The sequence below is a fragment of the Lycium barbarum genome, chromosome 10 (genome assembly GCF_019175385.1).
Source record: "Lycium barbarum isolate Lr01 chromosome 10, ASM1917538v2, whole genome shotgun sequence".
Taxonomy (NCBI): Eukaryota; Viridiplantae; Streptophyta; class Magnoliopsida; order Solanales; family Solanaceae; genus Lycium; species Lycium barbarum.
The window spans coordinates 121,968,380-121,987,908 of NC_083346.1; the positions used below are offsets into that span (position 1 = coordinate 121,968,380).

At 35.4% G+C, this 19,529-nt stretch overlaps 1 protein-coding gene across 2 annotated transcripts; it reads right to left on the reverse strand.

The window, feature by feature from the left end:
- Positions 1-431: 431 nt before the first annotated feature.
- LOC132615575 (villin-2-like) lies at positions 432-14,663 on the reverse strand. Of its 2 annotated transcripts, none has more exons than XM_060330185.1 (23): positions 14,193-14,663; positions 9,427-9,578; positions 9,134-9,233; positions 8,948-9,016; positions 8,631-8,867; positions 8,356-8,533; positions 7,716-7,848; positions 7,171-7,330; positions 6,950-7,097; positions 6,772-6,872; positions 6,527-6,685; positions 5,868-5,936; positions 5,726-5,794; positions 5,497-5,634; positions 4,987-5,115; positions 4,235-4,385; positions 4,116-4,126; positions 3,871-4,011; positions 3,665-3,790; positions 2,963-3,025; positions 2,091-2,382; positions 1,190-1,407; positions 432-933 (listed from the first exon to the last, which is right to left on the reverse strand). In XM_060330185.1, the coding sequence occupies exons 2-23, from the start codon at positions 9,480-9,482 to the stop codon at positions 820-822; spliced, it is 2,862 nt and encodes a 953-aa protein (XP_060186168.1). In that variant the 5' UTR covers positions 9,483-9,578; positions 14,193-14,663; the 3' UTR covers positions 432-819. The 2 variants fall into 2 exon arrangements, with proteins under 2 accessions (XP_060186168.1, XP_060186169.1); XM_060330186.1 differs by having other exon boundaries at positions 1,190-1,404; positions 14,193-14,661.
- Between the last annotated feature and the right edge of the window lie 4,866 nt (positions 14,664-19,529).

The following is a 19,529-nucleotide window of genomic DNA, read 5'->3' on the forward strand; positions in this document are numbered from 1 at the left end:
TAATAATTTGTTGTTTTATGCTTTTACACAACGTTACCATGCTGATTTGAAGTAAAATAATTAATGGTTTCTAAAAGCTGTTCAAAGATTGCTTGAAATTGGAAAAGAACATATTAATACTGATCAAATCTCAACTACAAAACAACAAAAAAAAAAAGAGTTACTACAATCAATTATCATTTAGACATAAATGTAAATGTTTTACATGCACAAAGTTGCTCAACAAAGCTCCAAGAATGAATTGCAAACCAACAAAAGATTAAACTCTTGATCCAATGTTCATTTGTTTAGCACTCTCAAATACATACGAAAGGAAACTCTTATGGCAAATGTGCGAACAAAGCATTAAAAAGAATAAGGAAAGCAATGCAAGCACCCGATAGAATAGTCGAGTTGCATGCAAGCTGATGCGGATACAACCATTAAAAAAATAGCAGAACCAAATAGGTCTCTTGATGACAAACCCCAAATGTTATATTCCTTTTGTATATAGGTTACAACATAATGTATACACCCTTTAATTAACAAATACATGACTTCAATGAACACAAACTCAGATACACTGATCAAATCAAAGAATCAACCTGACTGCTGACTTTCAACCAAAAAACCAAACTTCAAGCAGGCATCACATAATCGTAAAAATAAAACTACCAAGAGCTATGGTCATTGAGAGAAAGCAAGATGTAAAAATGCTACATACACAATCCAGGCAATATGTACCTATAAAAGTAGGTTGCTCTGGCAAGAAACATGTCGAACGAATGTCCAGAACTGCAAGAAATAGATAGCGAGGCCATTTTGTTCTCAATGCAGGCTCTAGAAGAGATCGACTTTCCTTTTGTTCATATCTTGTTTCCATTTAGGCAACTTGTAGAATGCTTCTTTTTTCATACCAAGTACAGACACAAATTCCTCATCCGAAAGATAAGCCTGAAAGAGACAATCAGAAAAGCAAGATGGAGCTCATAGCAGTGTGACATTTTAATGTATTCAGAATGTTGGCTTCTGATTTGACTGATTTTTTATGGAGTTTGTTAGAATCGTTAGCTATGGAAATTTATACAAGCCCAAACTTTTGTATTTCCGTCAGTACCATCGTGGTACTGAAAGTTGAATATAAGTTTCTATATACCATTATTTCCGAAGAAAAAGACATGTAAGAACCAAAAATGCTTGAGCTACAAACCTCTCTCCGCTTAAAATCAATCCCAGTGACAGGGTTGTCAGATTTAGCCTTCAGCTGTTCATAACTAAATATCGCCTGACCACTTTCACTGCCACCCTCATCCAGCTCTGCTTCTGGCTTCGATTCTGACTCATTAGTCTCTTCGGGCTCAACTATCTCCTTAGGTTCTGAAGCTTTTTCAGAATCTTGGACCTCAGCTGCAGAAAGATCACTTTCTGCTTTGGAAAAGTAAGCATCAAGGTTTGTCAAACTACTCCAAGAACAGAGCTTAAAAGGTAATTTTGAGTAGAATGATTCGATTTTCCATAGAAACTGTCAAATATCACTTTTCATGCAACCAATATTTCCCTCAATATCATTAACTGACAGCAAAATCACATTAACTAGCTATCATAATATAATACATGCATAAATAGAACCATCAACATAATTTATGCATGCATGCACAAACACATAAATTATGAATTAAGTGGTCATTTCATTGTTGGTTAGGAAGTGAATTATTCATGCATTAAAATCAGCATATCTAGTACCATGTTTGGTAGCATTTTAGTTGCTATTTAGAAAATGCAACACATCAAGTACAGTGTTTGGTTACCAGTTTATAGTGCCCCATAACTAAGTTATGAGTCAATTTATGTATTATTTTATGTAGATAGAAGATGAAATAACTAATACATGAATAATTAAACCTTGCATAACTAAACCCTACATAATCACTGCATGACTAATACTTGCATAACTCTGATCAGCAACCAAAAGACCCCTCAAAGCACAAGATTTCAGAAAAGAAATGATTTTGAAGCCGGCACAATATCTGTTGATACAATAATCGCAAGACTCACAAATGGAGAATGCACCCGAAGCTAGGCAAGAGGAAGAGCAAAAAAGATTTTTATACCAGGAGCGCCAGAGTCTACTGATCGGACAGGAGAGCTTCTGGTTGAACGGACAGGTGAGCTTCTGTTTGATCGGACAGGAGAACCACCCTCACTTGACTGTTTTTTCTCAGCTGTAAGAACACCAGATAATGCAGCTATTGCAGCTGCTCTTTGTGAAGCCGAACTTGCTCCAGCAGGCCTTGGTGCAGAACTAGATTTTGGAGGAGACGGGGAACTGAATGCATTGTTCAAAGCAGCTAAGGCTGAAGCCCTTTGGGTTGGCCCACCTGATCCATTTGACCTTTGCTGGTTCTGAAATAAAGAGCAGGCTGTTAGCACATTGGAAATTTTTTGAACATCTGAGTATTATCGCTTTCCACATTTGGTTGACAATGCTGACAGGATCAACCCTTAACAATTACTTAATAACCATGAAATCGACACTGATTATTTTAATTGTGTGCATTCTTTAAAAGTTCTCTTAATCTGAAACATTTTCATACCCAAATATCCTTTTAATTCTTTGGTAATTGTGGTTCCTTGTCCTATTCAACAATCTTTTCTTTTTTTATATCACTTACTTTTTGCTTTTCTATTTAACCCTTCCAAAGGAGGGGGAAGAGGAGGGTGTTTGGGGGTGCAAAGGGCTCTAATATGATCCTAAAGAAAACCCACACAGAGAAAAGATTCTTCCTTACACTTATATAATGGCCAGCTTAGACAGGAATAAGTATAGCGGCACATATGCTATATTGGTATCTAAAAGGAATTATCAGTTACACGATCAAAAGATATCAGTAATCTTAAGATGACAGAAATAAGAAAAACATTTGCAAATACAAAATGAATTGAGCATAAACCCATCTTTCCTTTGATGAAATCAAGCAATTACCTCTGAAGCATGACCAACCCCAAAGAATAGCATAACCTTCTTCTGGAATGAGTTTCCATGGGCCTGGTTAAATAAAATAGGTCAGTTAGTGCGAAATACAGATCATATAATTCTTTAGAGGGGTTGGGGGGGGGGGGGGGGGGGGGGTTTGAGATAATTGATGAGATCGATATGTTACAACAACAAATATTGAGAAAGTAACTTTGTCTTCAACAGTGAGAAAGAAGAAGCTTCAACATGTTAGTTTAACCCCTACTTCAAAGCTATTGACAGAGATCTTTTTTCAAGCGAAACCATTCAGTATCTTGTAAAAGACGGTTTGCGATAAGTGCATGATTTTGGTTTAAAGATCAGAAACAGGTATTCATATGTGTTGTCAGTTTGTCACTAGCCGTTGTCCAAAAACATATATATAGAAACACTGCTAAAAGTTCTAGTCATCATCAAAGCTGAAAGGTTTCAGAGTAAGAGGAAGGTGTTTATCAGAATGGTAATTGAGTTCAGCCAATAAATACGATACCATAGAACGTATCAGTTCGACGTAAAATTCCAACTTCTCTACCCCAGCCTCTCCAAAATCATAAAGGAAATATATAAATAAAGGATGACTAATGGAACTCTTCTATGACATCAACATAATGTCCACGAGTTCATGCCAGAAGGGCTGATAATGACAACCAGATGAGAGAGTTAGTCACGTACACTAGCTTTTGCAGGATCCCATGAGAAAAATGTTGTAAAGAAGCAAGGCTCATTTCCTTCTGTGACTTTATATAGTGGAACATTTGGTGATAATCCTTCCAAAGATGCAGCCAATTCTACGTATTTCTGTAATCATATTAATGGATTAAAATTGAAATTAGGAAATATGCTTAATAGTAAATGCCTCTAATAGCCTTGCATATTACCTGTCCAATGTCAAAAGCGCTCTGCTTTTCTTTGGAGTCTGCTGACTGACCAACCCAAACAAACACTTCAGCATGTGTGTCGAGTAGTAAGACATCCTCAGTCAATAAATCATCTTGAGCGAAGTTGTAGATTTCTTCAACCTATCAAGTGAGTAGAGAACAAATTTAACAAAAAAAAATAAAAAAAAAAATAAAGAAGCTGAGCAGAAATCGAGAGATTTCAAATTAATATTACAGGGCATTACCTCAAATTTTCCTGGATATCAACGTGATAACATGGAAATCATTAAGAATTTGTTAGCAGATGGAAGCAATCCTTATTGCAAATAAGAAAATCAAAAGAGTTATAGGATAATGGATGTACCTCCTTTATTAAATGAATAAGCAAACAAGTGGGGATCCCTCGAGACTTCTGGAGCCACTTTCTTGCTGGTATAACTTTGTTTTCCTCCAAGAGCAAACCAGAAAGCTGAGCTCTCTGTTCCTTCTTTAGTGTGTTTCACCGTCGCTCCTGGCTGAAGTTACATAAAAAATAAACAACATTAGTCCAGTGCAGGCACACTAGGACAAACATGACAGATATCGGTTGGAGACATCTTCTTCAAAATTTCAGAGTGGATGTCAATATGCATGTGGACACATTAATTACACAACCGGTAAAGAGCACAAAACAAAGCTATGCTATGATTTACGTAGGGTTCAAATCCCCCAATCCATAAAGGGAAGCCCGGTGCACGAAGCATCGCGCATTAGCAGGGCCCAGGGAAGGGCCGGTACTCATCGGAGTAGATTATCACCCTAAGCACTCAAAATGATGAGAATTGCCAGATAACAACTTCAAGCAATTTTTAGAATTAAAAATTCACTCATTCGCTGTAGACATTTATATAATTTATTTTCACTATTATTAGTTCTATATCTGGAGGAACTCACATAAACTCAGTGGAGATCTTCTTGAGAGCAGAAATTTAAATTCCAGTCCAAGTGTTTGAATATTTCAAAGTGAAACCATGAGCAATTTATCAGGAGTACTTAAAAGATTGGCCCTTCTAATTAGAAAGAGAATAACGGGGAAAAAAGTCAAATAATTTTTTCCAATTTCAGGAAACTTCTCACCTTCAAGAATTCTGCAACCTTTGCTGCTAATTGCTGCTGCTCATAAGTACTCTGGTTACCATGCCAACTGAATAATGAAGTGCCGGATTGCAGAAGAAAACACTCGTTAGAGTTCAGTGAACTTGGCACCTGACAGAGTTTAGACACCAAAGGAGCATATTAGACTCAAGTTCCCGTTTCCCAAACTTTATCACTACAACTAGTGCATGCAAAGAATACATTTGACGAAAGAAAAAAACCATATATCACTATATAAGGCAGTAGAGAGCCCACACTGAGCCAGCAGATAGAATAAAGATTGAAGTTTCAGTAGTAGAGGTGTTAGCAATCGAAGAAAGATTGTATCAACCTGGAGAGTAGCTAATCGTCTACCTAAAAACAGGTTGACTTATCGTATGAAGTAACATCAACAAGAACAGTAGATAGGAGAACATGTACGGTGCGAACAAAGCATTTATCTGCTTCGAATACTAAAAGAAGAAGAAAAAAGGTGAAGGTCCATAAGCTTACAGCATCCACTTGAACTGCTTTGTTATTGTGCACAGAGGTTCCGGATAACTGGATAAGTGCAACTGAATCAGCAGTATAGGTTTCATCATTCAAGCCTTTGTCAGCAATATAGTTTTTGTAGCCAGAGCTCAAACCACCCTGAGGAAAATCGAAATTCATCAGGGCTATTGATGATGTAAATCAAGAACTGTAGCAACATCAGCCTACATTATGCTGTATGAAGAGGTACCTTAAGGACCAACATGGGCTGGAAGATTGCAACAAACTGTGGAGGTTCTTTCCCTTGAAACACCCGACCCTGTATGATGTTAAATGTCAAATTAAAATCTCACCAACTTTGAGAGAGATAACCAATATGTGACAAGTAATACCAGCACAGGTCTTCCTTTAAGTGAATTGCACATTGTAGTGGCCAATCGAGCAGCCATGATTTGGTCCTCCTGTGTCAGAACACATGACTTTTTATCACATATGGAAACTGCATAAGGCTTTTAGACTCATTACCTATCTCCAACAAAGCACAAAGACGGTTCACAAACTAACAAAAGGGTACTAGATGAAAGCACATGGCTGGTTTTTTAGTCCCTTCAATCTTACCTTGACCCCTTCCCCTGGTGGAAAAGATCGAAATCTACATGCATTTCAAACTAAACCAAATAGTAATATTGCAGTATATTACTTATTCCTTGAAGTGACATTTTTACTACACATCTATTTAAGATCACATCTACCTCCCTCTAATGCAATAAATCATGTTTTCGGTAAGATTTCTATTATAAATATCTCCATGCTGGTCAAATAGAAAAATAGTTCACAAGAAAGTACAAACATATGAGAATCATTTACACAATTGAATCATTTTTTTGGTTTCCTTTCCCTTATTCACCGGGTCCGTGAAGACTAGATCACAAGCAAGTTAAGATAAATGAAAACTATAATTTTAGATGCATCGCATATCAAGTTAATCATCAAATAAAAGTTCTGAAAAAAGATACATAGACCCTTGATTTGCAGTGACGATCCGCATTACCTCAATACTATCCTTTCCAATCCACCAACATAGATAGTAATCGTCTCTCCTTTCATGAGAGTGGTAGTTGTAGAGAACCACATAGCAATCTCCACTGTAGAATTTACCAATATCTTCTTTTGGGACAGGTGTCTTTGCACTACCATTGATGCGCCATACCTAATAAATCTCATGTTTTTAGTAAAACAAGCTGATTAAATCAACACGTATTGTTGAAGAAATGGAAATAAGGGTGCTGATCGGACCTCTAGTTTTCCACCCCCTTCAAGCAGCGGAGGCACTTCCTCAATTACAGGAGCACTTTTGCTGGCACCTTTGACGCCAACACCTTGTTGCTTCAGCAAAGCTGTAAAGATGTGACAACTTAGAACTACTGGCAACAAAACAACAATACAATTCTTCACAATTTAAGAATAAATATACCTGCTACTTTTCCTCTCCCCTCTTCAGGGGCAGGTGCAGATCCTGATGGCCAAGAGTCGAAGTTGGACTTGAATGAATGGCTTTCATAACCTTGAATAACCCGGGTTACACGTGTTGCCTTGGGTCTATTTTGAGAGACAAGATATTCCTGGGGATATCACAAGCCATTTAGCCACTAGAAATCATATCAAATAACTAACATGTGGATTAAACAATTCTACCTCTGCAGTTTGAATGGCAGCTTTCCTCTCGTCCAGTTGAGTTACACGGCCAACCCAAACAAATACCTCAGCACCGCAATCCAAAAGATAGCATTTATTGTTTTCCAAGCTAGACTTTGAAAGTTCACCATCTACTGGACTGACTTGACCATCAGTGATACTGCAAAATGAGGAAGCAATCAGCTTCAGCACCAACATCAGCAAAAGGTTGATATACAAAATCCAGTAATGAGAAAGTAGCAAGCATAAGGGCATTGCAATTGACATAGAAATGGAAAACACAAGAGAATTAATTAGACCAGTTCAACTTCAAGCGTAATGACCTTCTACCATGAAGAAGTCATGTGGATCAGTTATAGGGGTTAATTAGACCAGTTCAACTTCAAGCGTAAAGAATGACTATTTTGTTTCGCGGGGTAAGTAGGGCTTGTTGAATGGGATTGCTTCAACGCACCAAAGGCTTGAATGGCTTTCAGCACAACATTCACCCAGGAAACAAAATTCATATATTCCATCATGCATAAGACAACAGAAGGCAAAAATACCTGCTAAGTTTAGGAGGTGTCTTCTCGGGGATAATATCATCTTCAGTAATAACCTTTTTGCTAATTGGAGCAAATCCACCAAACAAAACCCAGAATGAACCAGAATCAGACTCAGCTTGCAAATTTCCATCATCTGAGATATACAATGGAAATTATGACGGAGTAGTCAAGCCCAGAGGTATGTCACAAAAATTTAGGCAAGTAACAAAAAAGTGATACGCTGCACTAGATTCCATACATGACGGATAGACATACACATTGACTCTATCCAACCCAATCTGCATAGTGTTGACATCATAATGATAGATCATTCCCCCTTTAGCTTACTAAGTTTAAATGTCTGTTCCCTACCTTGGTTGACCAAACTTTTTCGTGTTCCACCTTTTAGTTGAATCAAATGATTCTCTCACACAATGTTATTAGACAGTAACTTTTCATATTAAAATACAATTGAGAACGATATCAAATGCTTAAGTATTAGTTACAAGACGTAGAAACTAAATAGAACAGAACTAACTAACGGCAGATAACCTCTCCAGCGATCAGATTCAAACAAGGACAGCTGAATTAGGATAAAGGGAGTGCAGAAATATATTCGACTTGAGCCACTTCTTTTTAATTTTCCATGTCTTGTACGTACCAACAATTGCAACATCACACGTCCCCTCATGATATTTTTCCTTCAAATACTGAATAACTTCTAATGATTTGGCCCTTTCCTGGATATTTGAGTTTGCACCATTGAACTGATATATCTTGTCTTTAGTGTCCAGAATGAACACATCATCATGATTTAAAGAGGACCGGGAGAATGGGACCTGACAACATTTTCAACTCAGTTATAATCAATTCAACCACAATTCAAATAAACTACATAAGTCTGGACGATCTCGCACATAAGTTGTTAAGATGTACCTGCTTCATCCTGACAACTCGTTTACCCTTGCAAATATACAGCCTTGTTTCAAATTCTTCCTCCTCTGGTGTCTTAAATCCAGATGCAACACCACCCTCCAGAGGTATGATACATGGTTTAAAGTATGACAAGAATTTGTCAGATTCGTGACCTTGGATTTCTCGATGTTGTACTGCTCGCCCTCCAAGGATCATGTCAAGCTCCACTGTTTTGATAGCTGCGGTTCCAGCTTCATCCTAACAAAGCATCCATATTTTAGGAAACGGAAAAGTAACATAAGTTGGATTTGTAAGGAAGATTGACACAAAGTTCATACCTGACTAGTATCCTTTCCAAGCCAAAAGTGTATATCATACAAATAAGCACCTCCCTTTCCTGAAGTTGTCTGAAATTTAAAATGCAAAGTTTTCCAGGATTATGATTATGTCACTCTCCATCAATGAACTCAACAAGCAAAACACATTTCCGTAAAATAACCAAAAACTTAAATATCAACATGTACCTGCAAGATGATGTATGAATCACCGGAGTAAAATTTACCATAATCGGATTTTGGCAGAGGAACTGGTTGGAAATCCTCAATTCTCCAAATTTCAGTCCCACTATATAAGGTTAAGTTGAAAACTGAACTTCAAAATTTTCTAGCAGACCAAGTTACATTATAAACAATTAAGATATAATTACGAGAACTAGTAAACAGTCAGAGTAACTAAACACCTTCCAGCTTCCTGTACATAACCATCAAATAGTACGAATTCAAGAAATACCAACAAAATAAAATTCAGCTAAGGATACACTCTTTGACCTGCACCCTGAAATGCAGGATCCAAAGCTTTCGCAGAGCTAGACATTGTGCAAAGTCCTCCTTGTTACCACTTCTTTCAACAAAGGAAACTGGAATGCTGAAGGTCCTAACCTCAGCTACCTCAATATTCTTACCAAATCAACTGTAAATGGAAATGAGAGTCATCAATATTTATGGAATATATCCAAATTGATAAATGCAACAAAATTAGGAAACTCATTAACGTTTACAGTAACACAGCAGAATGAAATCTTCATAAAAACGTATGTATGGGAACAAATCAATCTTCACAACAAAGAGTTCTTCACATTAGAAGACATGATACAGCTTCTTCAACTTCCCAAGTTCATTCCACAAAACTTATTTAGAAGCTAGAAATCATACTACAACAACAACTACTACTACTACGCGTCAATCTCAGACAAGTTGGAATCGGCAATATGAATCCTCACCGACCAAGTTTCCTTGTTTATGCTCAACTCATGTTATCATCATACCAAAAAAATACAAGTGAAAATAAATTAAATATATATAAATCTATGATAAGGTCAAAATACTCCTACAAAAGCAATAAGCTCAAAATCAATGTACTACCAAAACTAAAATCTACTAATTTATTTTTTTGAACAGGCAACAACTTTGTATTATAGACCAGTACTTAGGTAGTACTGAAAACCCCTTAACTAAAATCTATTCTCAACTAGTAGATTACAACTATATGGATCTTTATCTTCCATTGTAACCCATCTTTAGCTAAGTCTGCACTGATTACAAGAAATTGCAAGTCTTTCAAGACAACTTCCTTTCATGTGATTTTAGATCTCCCTCGATCCCTGCAAACACCTTCATCCACCATAGTTTCACACCTACAGACAACTGATATATAGGGTCGACTCAGGACATGACCAAAAACCATCTAAAGCGACCTTCTCTCATTTTATCCTCAACAGGTGCTACTTGCACCTTCTTGCGAATGCGATCATTTTTAATCTTGTATGACCGCACATCTATCTCAGCATCCGCATCTTTACAACACTCATCTTATGGATATGTTGAACATCAGCGGCCCAACATTCACTAGCATACAATATTGTCGGTATTATATTTGTTTTGTAGAACTTACCTTCACTTTGGCAACTTGAAGTCTCTTGACCTATCGAACAATTCATTTTCAGGCACAATTTCATTCTCTCTTTCAAACTTGGAATCGTCTTTAAATGTCTTGTGAAAAAGCGCTTATACCTTAAAAGCATCAATGTCTCATTTAATGTTTTAGATGGTGAAATACCCCGTGGTGGTGTGTTTGCAAATTCTACTCTGCAATCATTTATTTGGAACAGAGGTCTAGGTGGAATGCACATATTGGAGGTTCCTGTTTGTGCCATCACAAATCCTGAACAACAATCCAAATCTAAGGAACTTGTGCTAAAAATTGTTATTCCGGTGGTTACTTCATCATTTATGATATTTTTGTTGATTTCAATTTGGACAATAAAACGGCAGAAGAAAGCAAAGTCCAAAGACATCGAAAAGGTACCAGAGATCAGGACTTATCAATTGATTTCTTATCATGAGATTCAATGAGCAACAAATTTGATGGATCAAATTTAATTGGTGTGAAAAGTTCTGGCTCTGAGTACAAAGGCACATTATCTAGTAGAACTGTGGTGGCCATAAAGGCTATGGATTTGGAAAATGAGGAAGTATGCAAGAGATTTGATACTAAATGCTAAGTGATGAGAAATGTTAGGCACGGAAATCTTGTCCCTGTGAATACTACTGGTTATAGTGACTATGAGCCTATTTGGATGGGCTTAAAAAAAGCAGCTTATAAGCTGTTTTCAGCTTATAAGCTACTTTAGATAAGCTAAGCCAAACTGACCCAATTATTTTTTTGGGCTTATTTAAGCACAAAATGACTTTAAGCTAGCCAGTCAAACATTCAAAAAAGCTGAAAACGACTTATAAGCAGTTTTCAGCAACTTATAAGCCAATCCAAACGGGCTCTATATAAGAGCCTTGTTCTGCAATATATGTTCAATGAGAGTCTTGAGAATTGATTGTACAAAGAAGAGTCCCACTTAAGCCTCTTTTTCCACGTCTTTTTCTTCTGTCGTTTCATTATCCAAATTGAAACTAACAAGAATATCAGAAATGATGAAGTAACCACTGGAATAACTTTCAATTTGGTTTCATCTTTGCAAATTATAATGCAAGGGAAGGAACTTAAAAGGTGAACAGACTTTTCTTCTATTTTGTGGACTATCTTTTTATGGCTAAGTGACTTTTTGAAGGAGGTTCAAGTGGGACTCTTCTTTGTATAACCAATCTCAAGACTCTTGTTGGGCATATATTGCAGAACAAGTAAGAATCATAGGGACAAGATTTTTGCGCCTAACATTTCTCATCACTTTGCATTCGGTATCAAACCTCTTGCATACTTCCTCATTTTCCAAATCCAAAATCTTTTATGGCCACTGCAGTTCCACTAGATAATGTGCCTTTGCACACAGAGCTAGAGCTTCCCACACCAATTAAATTTGATCCATCAAAATTATTTGTTGCTCGTTGAATCTCATGATAAGAAATCAATTGATAAGTCCTACCTCTGGTACCTTTTCCACGACTTTGGACTTTCCTTTCTTCTGTCGTTTCATTATCCAAACTGAAACCAACAAGAATATCATAAATGATGAAGTAACCACTGGAATAACAATTTTTAGCACAAGCTCCTTAGATTTGGATTGTTGTTCGGGATTTGTGATGGCACAACCAGGAACATCCAATATGTGCATTCCACCTAGACCTTTGTTGCCAAGAAATAATTGCAGAGTGGAATTTGCAAACACACCATCACCAGGTATTTCACCATTGATGCTTTTAAGGTATGACTTAAGAATAGTACCTGACTAGACATTTGACGACAAACCAAGAATTTCAAGCTTAGCAAGTTTGAAAGGAGAATGGAATTGTGCCTGAAAATGAATTGTTCGATAGGTCAAGAGACTTCAAGTTTTGGAGGTCCCCGCATTTGCTTGGTATCTTGTCCGAAAACTGGTTACTAGAAAGATCTAGTACTACAACGGCCTTCAATCCTCCAATATCTGGTGGAACTTCTCCCTCTATAGAATTTCATGACACGATGGAGAATACCGCTCATTTTCCAAAGGCTCGAAGGAAACTTTGAAGATGATTTGTTAGAACTCAAAGAAATCGCTTGTAGCATGCTAAGATTTTCTAAACATTCTGGATTGATCAAGGGGGCAGAGAAGCATAGTCACGTCATGTCAGCAACATTGCGTGCTTCTTAACTGAGCTGCCTTATATCCCAATCTAAGCATCAACTAGTACGCCTCAATCCCTAAATAAGCTGGGATCAGCTAACAACAACAACAACATACCCAGTTGAATCCCACGTTGTGGGGTCTGGGGAGGGTTAAGTGTACGCAAACCTTACCCCCACCTTGGAAGGTAGGGAGGCTGCTTCCGAAAGACCCTCGGCTCAAAAGAAAACAAGGGAAAAGGGTCAGATACAGACAAGCAAATCAAAGCAATGCGAAAATGAGTCATGATAAAACAGCATGGAAAGACAAGACCCAACACATAAAAGCATGAATCAAAGGGCAATAAACAGTAGAGCAAAACTACGCCTACTAGTGCGAAAGAAAAGTGAGACTACCTACTAGCCTTCTATCCTAATCTGAGTCCTCCACAACCTCCTATCTAAGGTCATGTCCTCGGTAATCTGAAACTACGCCATGTCCTGCTAAATGAATCGTTAATAGCCCTTCGGCTCCAATAAACTCAATAATCTGTCCGTTAACGCAAATTAGGGATTCTATACTCATCGAAGAGAAGAAAACAAAACTAGGGGTTCACTGAAACTAAAAAGAGTCATTATAAACATATAAATTCCTCGGAGATAATGTACACCAGAAACTAATGATCTATTTCCTCAGAGATAATGTACATCAGAAACTAATGATCTGTTGCAAGATCACCCATTTGACAAATTTAAACAAAGTGTTCACCCATAATCAAATAACGGAACATACTCATCAAAAATGCAATCTGTTCAGCCAAAAAAAGTCAAAATGATCATTCTTCAAAAACCCCATTTCACAAATTTAAACAAAGAGTTCACCTAATAATCAAATAATGGAACATACTCATCAAAAATTCAATCTTTTTAACCAAAGAAAGGTCAAAATGACCATTCTTGAAAACCCCATTTCACAAATTTAAACAAAGAGTTCTCCCATAATCAAATAATGGAACATACTCATCAAATATTCAATCTTTTTAACCAAAGAAAGGTCAAAATGATCATTCTTGAAATATCCATTTCACAAATTTAAACAAAAGAGTCACCCATAATCAAATAATGGAACACACTCATCAAAAATTCAATCTTTTTAACCAAAAAAATGTCAAAATGATCATTCTTGAAAACCCCATTTTACAAATTTAAACAAAGAGTTCAACCATAATCTACCTGGATCAAACAAAATTCTACATATCAATTAATCAAATGCCTCAATAACTCAAAAACTAAATAAAAATCAGATCTTTACTCATCAGATTATTCAAAAACAAGATAAACATTATGAGATATGATAATCCAGCAAAACTATACCACAAAGTAATCAAAATCAAAACAATAAAATCAAATATAAACACATCAATTCAATGCACAAAATAAAGATCTGAGCAATAATGATCCAATTAAAACCCCAAATGATTGCAAAAAACTCACCTTTTTTTCCTCCTCTACAGAGAGATCTATGCACTCCACAGAGAAGAAAAATGAAAAGGCTATTATTCACAAAACTGGTCAAATATGAAAGAAAGAGAAAGAGAAAAAGGGGGTATTGCAAAGCTGGCCAAATATGAAAGAAAGGGAGAGAGAAAAGGGGTTACAGCAAAAAGGAAGTGAATAATTGGAGTAATGGGGTTCCAAGATTGTGGCTTTTGAGATTTGGGATTGGCTGGAAAATGATTGTATTATTGTAAAAGAAAAGATTTTTTTTTTATTATTTTGTAGACACAAAGACAGTATATTTGGTAAAATCAAGAACAAGAGAGAGAAAGGTGTATGATGATGATGAAAGGTTGAGAGAGAAAGTATGTAAGGGAAGATGAAGAAGATATGAAATGATGATTTTTGAGTCTTTGATGAGAGAGAAAGAAAGACAGGTGAAGAGAGAGGAGGGGGTGTGTTGCACCGGCCATGCTGGCTTTTTCTTCAGGTTTTAGTTGTATTTTTGGATTTTTCTTGTTTTTTTTGTTCAACTTCTTTTCCTTTTTTATTCTTTTTTAAAAAAAAAAAAAAATCTATTGAGGTTTTCTTTTCTTTTTCTCTTGTAAATTATGTAAACAAAAGCCAAGACCCGAGAGGATAGTGAGAGGCGATTCGGAACACTTTTTGATTGTGATGGGGCTTCATCAGGGATCGGCTTTTAGCCCGTTTTCATTTGACCTGGTAATGGATGGATTGACGAGGCAAATCCAAGATGAGGATGTATGCTATTTGCGGATGATATAGTTCTGATTGATGAGATTCGCAGTGGAGTTAATGCTAAGTTGGAGGTTTTGAGACATACCTACGTACCTTGAAGTCTAAAGGATTCAGCTTAAGCAGGACCAAGATAAAATATTTAGAGTGCAAGTTCAGTGGCATAGAACATGAGGCTGGAGTTGAAGTGCGGTTTGTTGTTCAGGTCATTTTAAAGAGAGGAAGTTTGAAGTATATTGGATCTATTATCCAAGGAGATGGGGAGATTGATGGTGTTATCACACATCATACTAGTGCTCGGTGGATGAAATGGAGGCTTGAGTCCGGAATCTTTTGTGATAAGAAAGTGCCCCCAAAACTTAAAAGCAAGTTCTATAAGGTGGTGGTTCGACCCTACTGTGTTGTATGGAGCGGAGTGTTGGCTAGTCAAGAAAGCTCATTGAGGTAGAGGTAGGCCGGTGAAATATCGGGGAGAGGTGATAAGACAATACATGACACAGTTTCAGCTTACCGAGGACATGACCTTAGATAGGAAGTTATGGAGGACACAGATTAGGGTAAAAGGCTAGTAGGTAGTAGAGTGTTGTCTCACTAGTAGTTGTAGCACTCATATGATTTCTTGCCCTTCGATGTTTGTTATTATCTATTGTTTCTTGTACTTCTTGTAGGTACTATTCCTTTTTTCATATGCTTTGACAAGGCTTATTCACTTTTGTTATTTCTTTTTCTGCTTGTCTGGGTTTACTTTTCTAGAGCCGACAATCTATCGGAAATAACTTCTCCACTTCTGAAGGTAGAGTATAATTTGTTCTTGCCTTGAAGTACTTAAGGGTCCACAGGAAGACAACAAGACCTTGGGATAGTTCAAGAAGAAGATGGCATGCTAAGTATAGACATAAAATGATAAGCAGGGCCAAATATACTACTAGAAAATTTTCCCACGATCTACGTACACGCTATCCTTCCAGACTCCACTTGTGAGATTATATTGAGTATATTGTTGTATTTTGTAAACAAAATATAAAAAACAGTAACTAATGTCTGGCAAATCACTAATTGTGTATACAAAAAGGTTTTTGCTAGGAAAAATACATTTCTTTTAGCAGGAAAATGATATAAAGTAGGATTAAATAGAGTTACAAGCAGTGCATGAAGATTTGGGATTATGTTCAAATTTTGTGCTTCAATTTTGTTTTGTTTTCTTGAGGCGTAAATATTTTCTTTGGTAAATAAAATCTCTACTTATAAAAGAAAAAGTAAAATCGAAAAAATAACTTGCACCATTAGCTGCTATTTATATTGAATTAAATAATTTCATTTTAAAGGAAACAAAATTAAATTTAAATATATATCATATTTGATTATGATAAAGAAATGTGAAATTGGTAAACTAAATTTCCAGAATTAAGTTAGAGGAAAAGGAATTTACTCACTCCCATAGTATGCATATATAATTAATTCTCAGTTTGAGGAATCAGGTCAGCAATATCTTTCTCAGCTGGACACATGTTTATAATTCTTTTCATGATTTTCGATTTTTCTTTTAATCAAGTTCGAATCATATATGAATAAATAAATAACACAAGGAAAAATAAACACAATTGTAAAAAAGGAGACACAAAAACATGGTTGGTTTGAGTCTTTTTCTCTTTTTCTTAATGAATAGGAACTATATCAATGTCACAAACATGCTTTTTCTTCAATCCAAAAATAAATAAACTGGTCCTTCACACGCTGCTTCATGTGATTTTTGAACTGTCAATTTTAATGTTGGTACTCTTTTCTTCTTTTCCTTCTCCATAGTTGGTTTGGTAGTAAATGTAATTAAATTTGTTAGAAAATATGTTTGTTCCTTGTTGGTTGTGTTAGGTATCTAATGATGTTTTTATTAAATTCTTTTACGTGATATCAAAATTAAATATTAGTAAAATCATTTGAACATTCACGTTTTCTCTTCATATTTATCGCTCGAGGACTTCTCTATCTCAACTGTGTTCATGGAGTTGTTCTGGACTTCATTTTCGATTGAGTCCCACATCAGTCGAGGCTTGCATTACATGTTTTTTTGTATGATCTTGGTTATCTTCACCTTTTGAACTAGTTTTTGAATTGAATTGAATTGAGCCTCCATCTTATATTGTCTATGTTTCAGATGTCCAGTCTTGGATACGTAAGAGGTATTAAGTTTCACGTAAATTGGGGCTTGAATTTTATTTGCTATATGGTATTGGACAATCTTCATTTCTTGAAGTATAACTTTTGGAGTTTAGCTATGCTTAATATGCATTCTTATCTTTCTCAAATCAGTGTCAATTGATCCAAATTCACTCATTAGCTTGGTGAGTCTAATCTATTCCTCCCTACTTCAAGTTCGCTCTCATTATGCCTCCCGTTTCTCACTACTACAAAGGAGGAGGAGGAAAAAGCAAAAGATGAAATCTCCAAATCCAGGTGTAACACATAAATAAAATTTTACGTATGAAAAAATGCCAGAGAATGCACTTTTTCCTCATTATTTATATAGAATTTCTAAAAGAGTTTATGATATTTCGAGCTACATCGTTCTTTATCTTAAACTTTTAGGTCGATTGCTCATATTCTTTTACATAATTTAATAATAATTGTATTCATATCATTATCAAATGTGTATGTATTATACTTTTCTTTGATTGAATTGTTTGGAAGACACCCTAGAGTGGGCCGAAAGTGCTCTCCAATAACGGATGTCCAACCGACTTTTCGTCCTTGGCCATCTACGTCGATTGAAAAAAGAAAAAAGACAATCTTAAATGCAAATTGAAAATTTAGGTAAAGAAAACTAAAGTATTCAACTCCTCCACCAATTTGTAGAAAATAGAAGAGTTTTACCACTTTTCAGTATTATAGACAAATCTCGGTAGCAACATCGTTTATAGATATTTGTTCAAATAAGAATACTGAATCATAATTAAGTTTGTATGAAGAGCTAACTTTGCGGTGAAAGAAAAAAGTGTTACGACTATCCAAGAGAATGATAGGATGGATGGAATCCATTCATCTTTAATTAACTAAATGTATCGGGTTGACTTGTGAGAATGGGAAAACACATGGGAGCGGACGCTTCCCCTTTAATGGGCCGTAAATAACGCGTATCTGAATTAATAGGATTAATACCAATTATATGCCCAAAGAAGGCGAAGGAAATTTGTATAGAACCATATTTTTGCTAACTGTGGTTGTACAACCATTTCATCTCTTAGAGCTATTTTGTCTTTGTAACTAACTTTTTTTATTAATTATCTTTTAAAAGCTATTATTGAAAATTGCAAATATTAATTGAAGTTAAACAAGATTACTATTAGACATATTTCGGAAAAGGCAAAACAAATGTACGAATTTGTTGACAAATGATTAAAGGCTACAAGAAGTTTTTTGGAAAGATTGTGTTCAAGGAGAAATTTATTATCCATGGGAAACAAAACTAGAAGAAAACATGAATTACGTTAGGTATATTACATACAAAATAATTAAACTTAAAAATCAATAAATTGAAGTGAAATACATTACTTAGTCATAGTTAAATATTTAAAAAGTATATATACAAAATATATGTCTTATATCTATTCTCTTTATCACTAGGTTGCACATGATTAATGTACATGCATATAAGATACATTTTACAGAAAAAAAAATTCTCTGAGAAGAAAAGATAATCGAGTAACTGCTTGGTAACCTTAAGGGGTCGTTTGGTTTAAGGATTAATCCCGGGACTAATTTATCCCATCTATTGGGATTATTTTATACCATCTAAAAGATGGTACAAAATAGTCTCAGTATAAGTGGGTTAAGAAGGTATAAGCAGGGTTATCCCAACACTAATTTTTATATCATGTTTGGTGTAAGGTATAAATTTATCCCAGCACTAATTTATACCTTATACCAAACATGATATAAAAATTAGTGCTGGGATAACCCAGCTTATACCTTAAACCAAACGACCCCTAAGGGTAGTGTATTAGTAAAGCTAAAATTAAAGTAATTTATTTCATGTAATTTCAAGTAAAGTAAATTGACTTGAGTTAAATTTGATATTAAAAGTAGAGCTTCCGTGAAAATTTTAAATTAAAGGGTTCGGTTAACAAATGAATCAGTTTGACTAAAACTTTTTTAATCATTCAAACTGGTCAAACAAAAACTTTTAAGTTCTGCTATGCATAAAGGCATAAAAAAGTTAAGTTCTCTTGATTATCTTACCAATTATTTTTAAGAAAACTATTACTAGTAAAACATATATGAGTATATTAATATAATGTAGCGATCAGGTTTTATACTAACTCATTATCAAAAAAAATAAAAAAAAATTCGCGTGCTTATCCAAATATTATGTTTGATCTAAGGTCTTATGTTCAAGTCTTATAGTCACTCAATATAAGAAAAAAATGACATTAAATGTTTGTAAAGTTCAATAAATTGACATTAAACATAAAAGAATAAAGGCTTTAGGTATTAATTTAGCACCTCTATTTGCTGATTGACATAAAAATAATATAAATCTCGGACTTAATTCACCCTCAAAAGTTTACTCATTTGAGATATAGT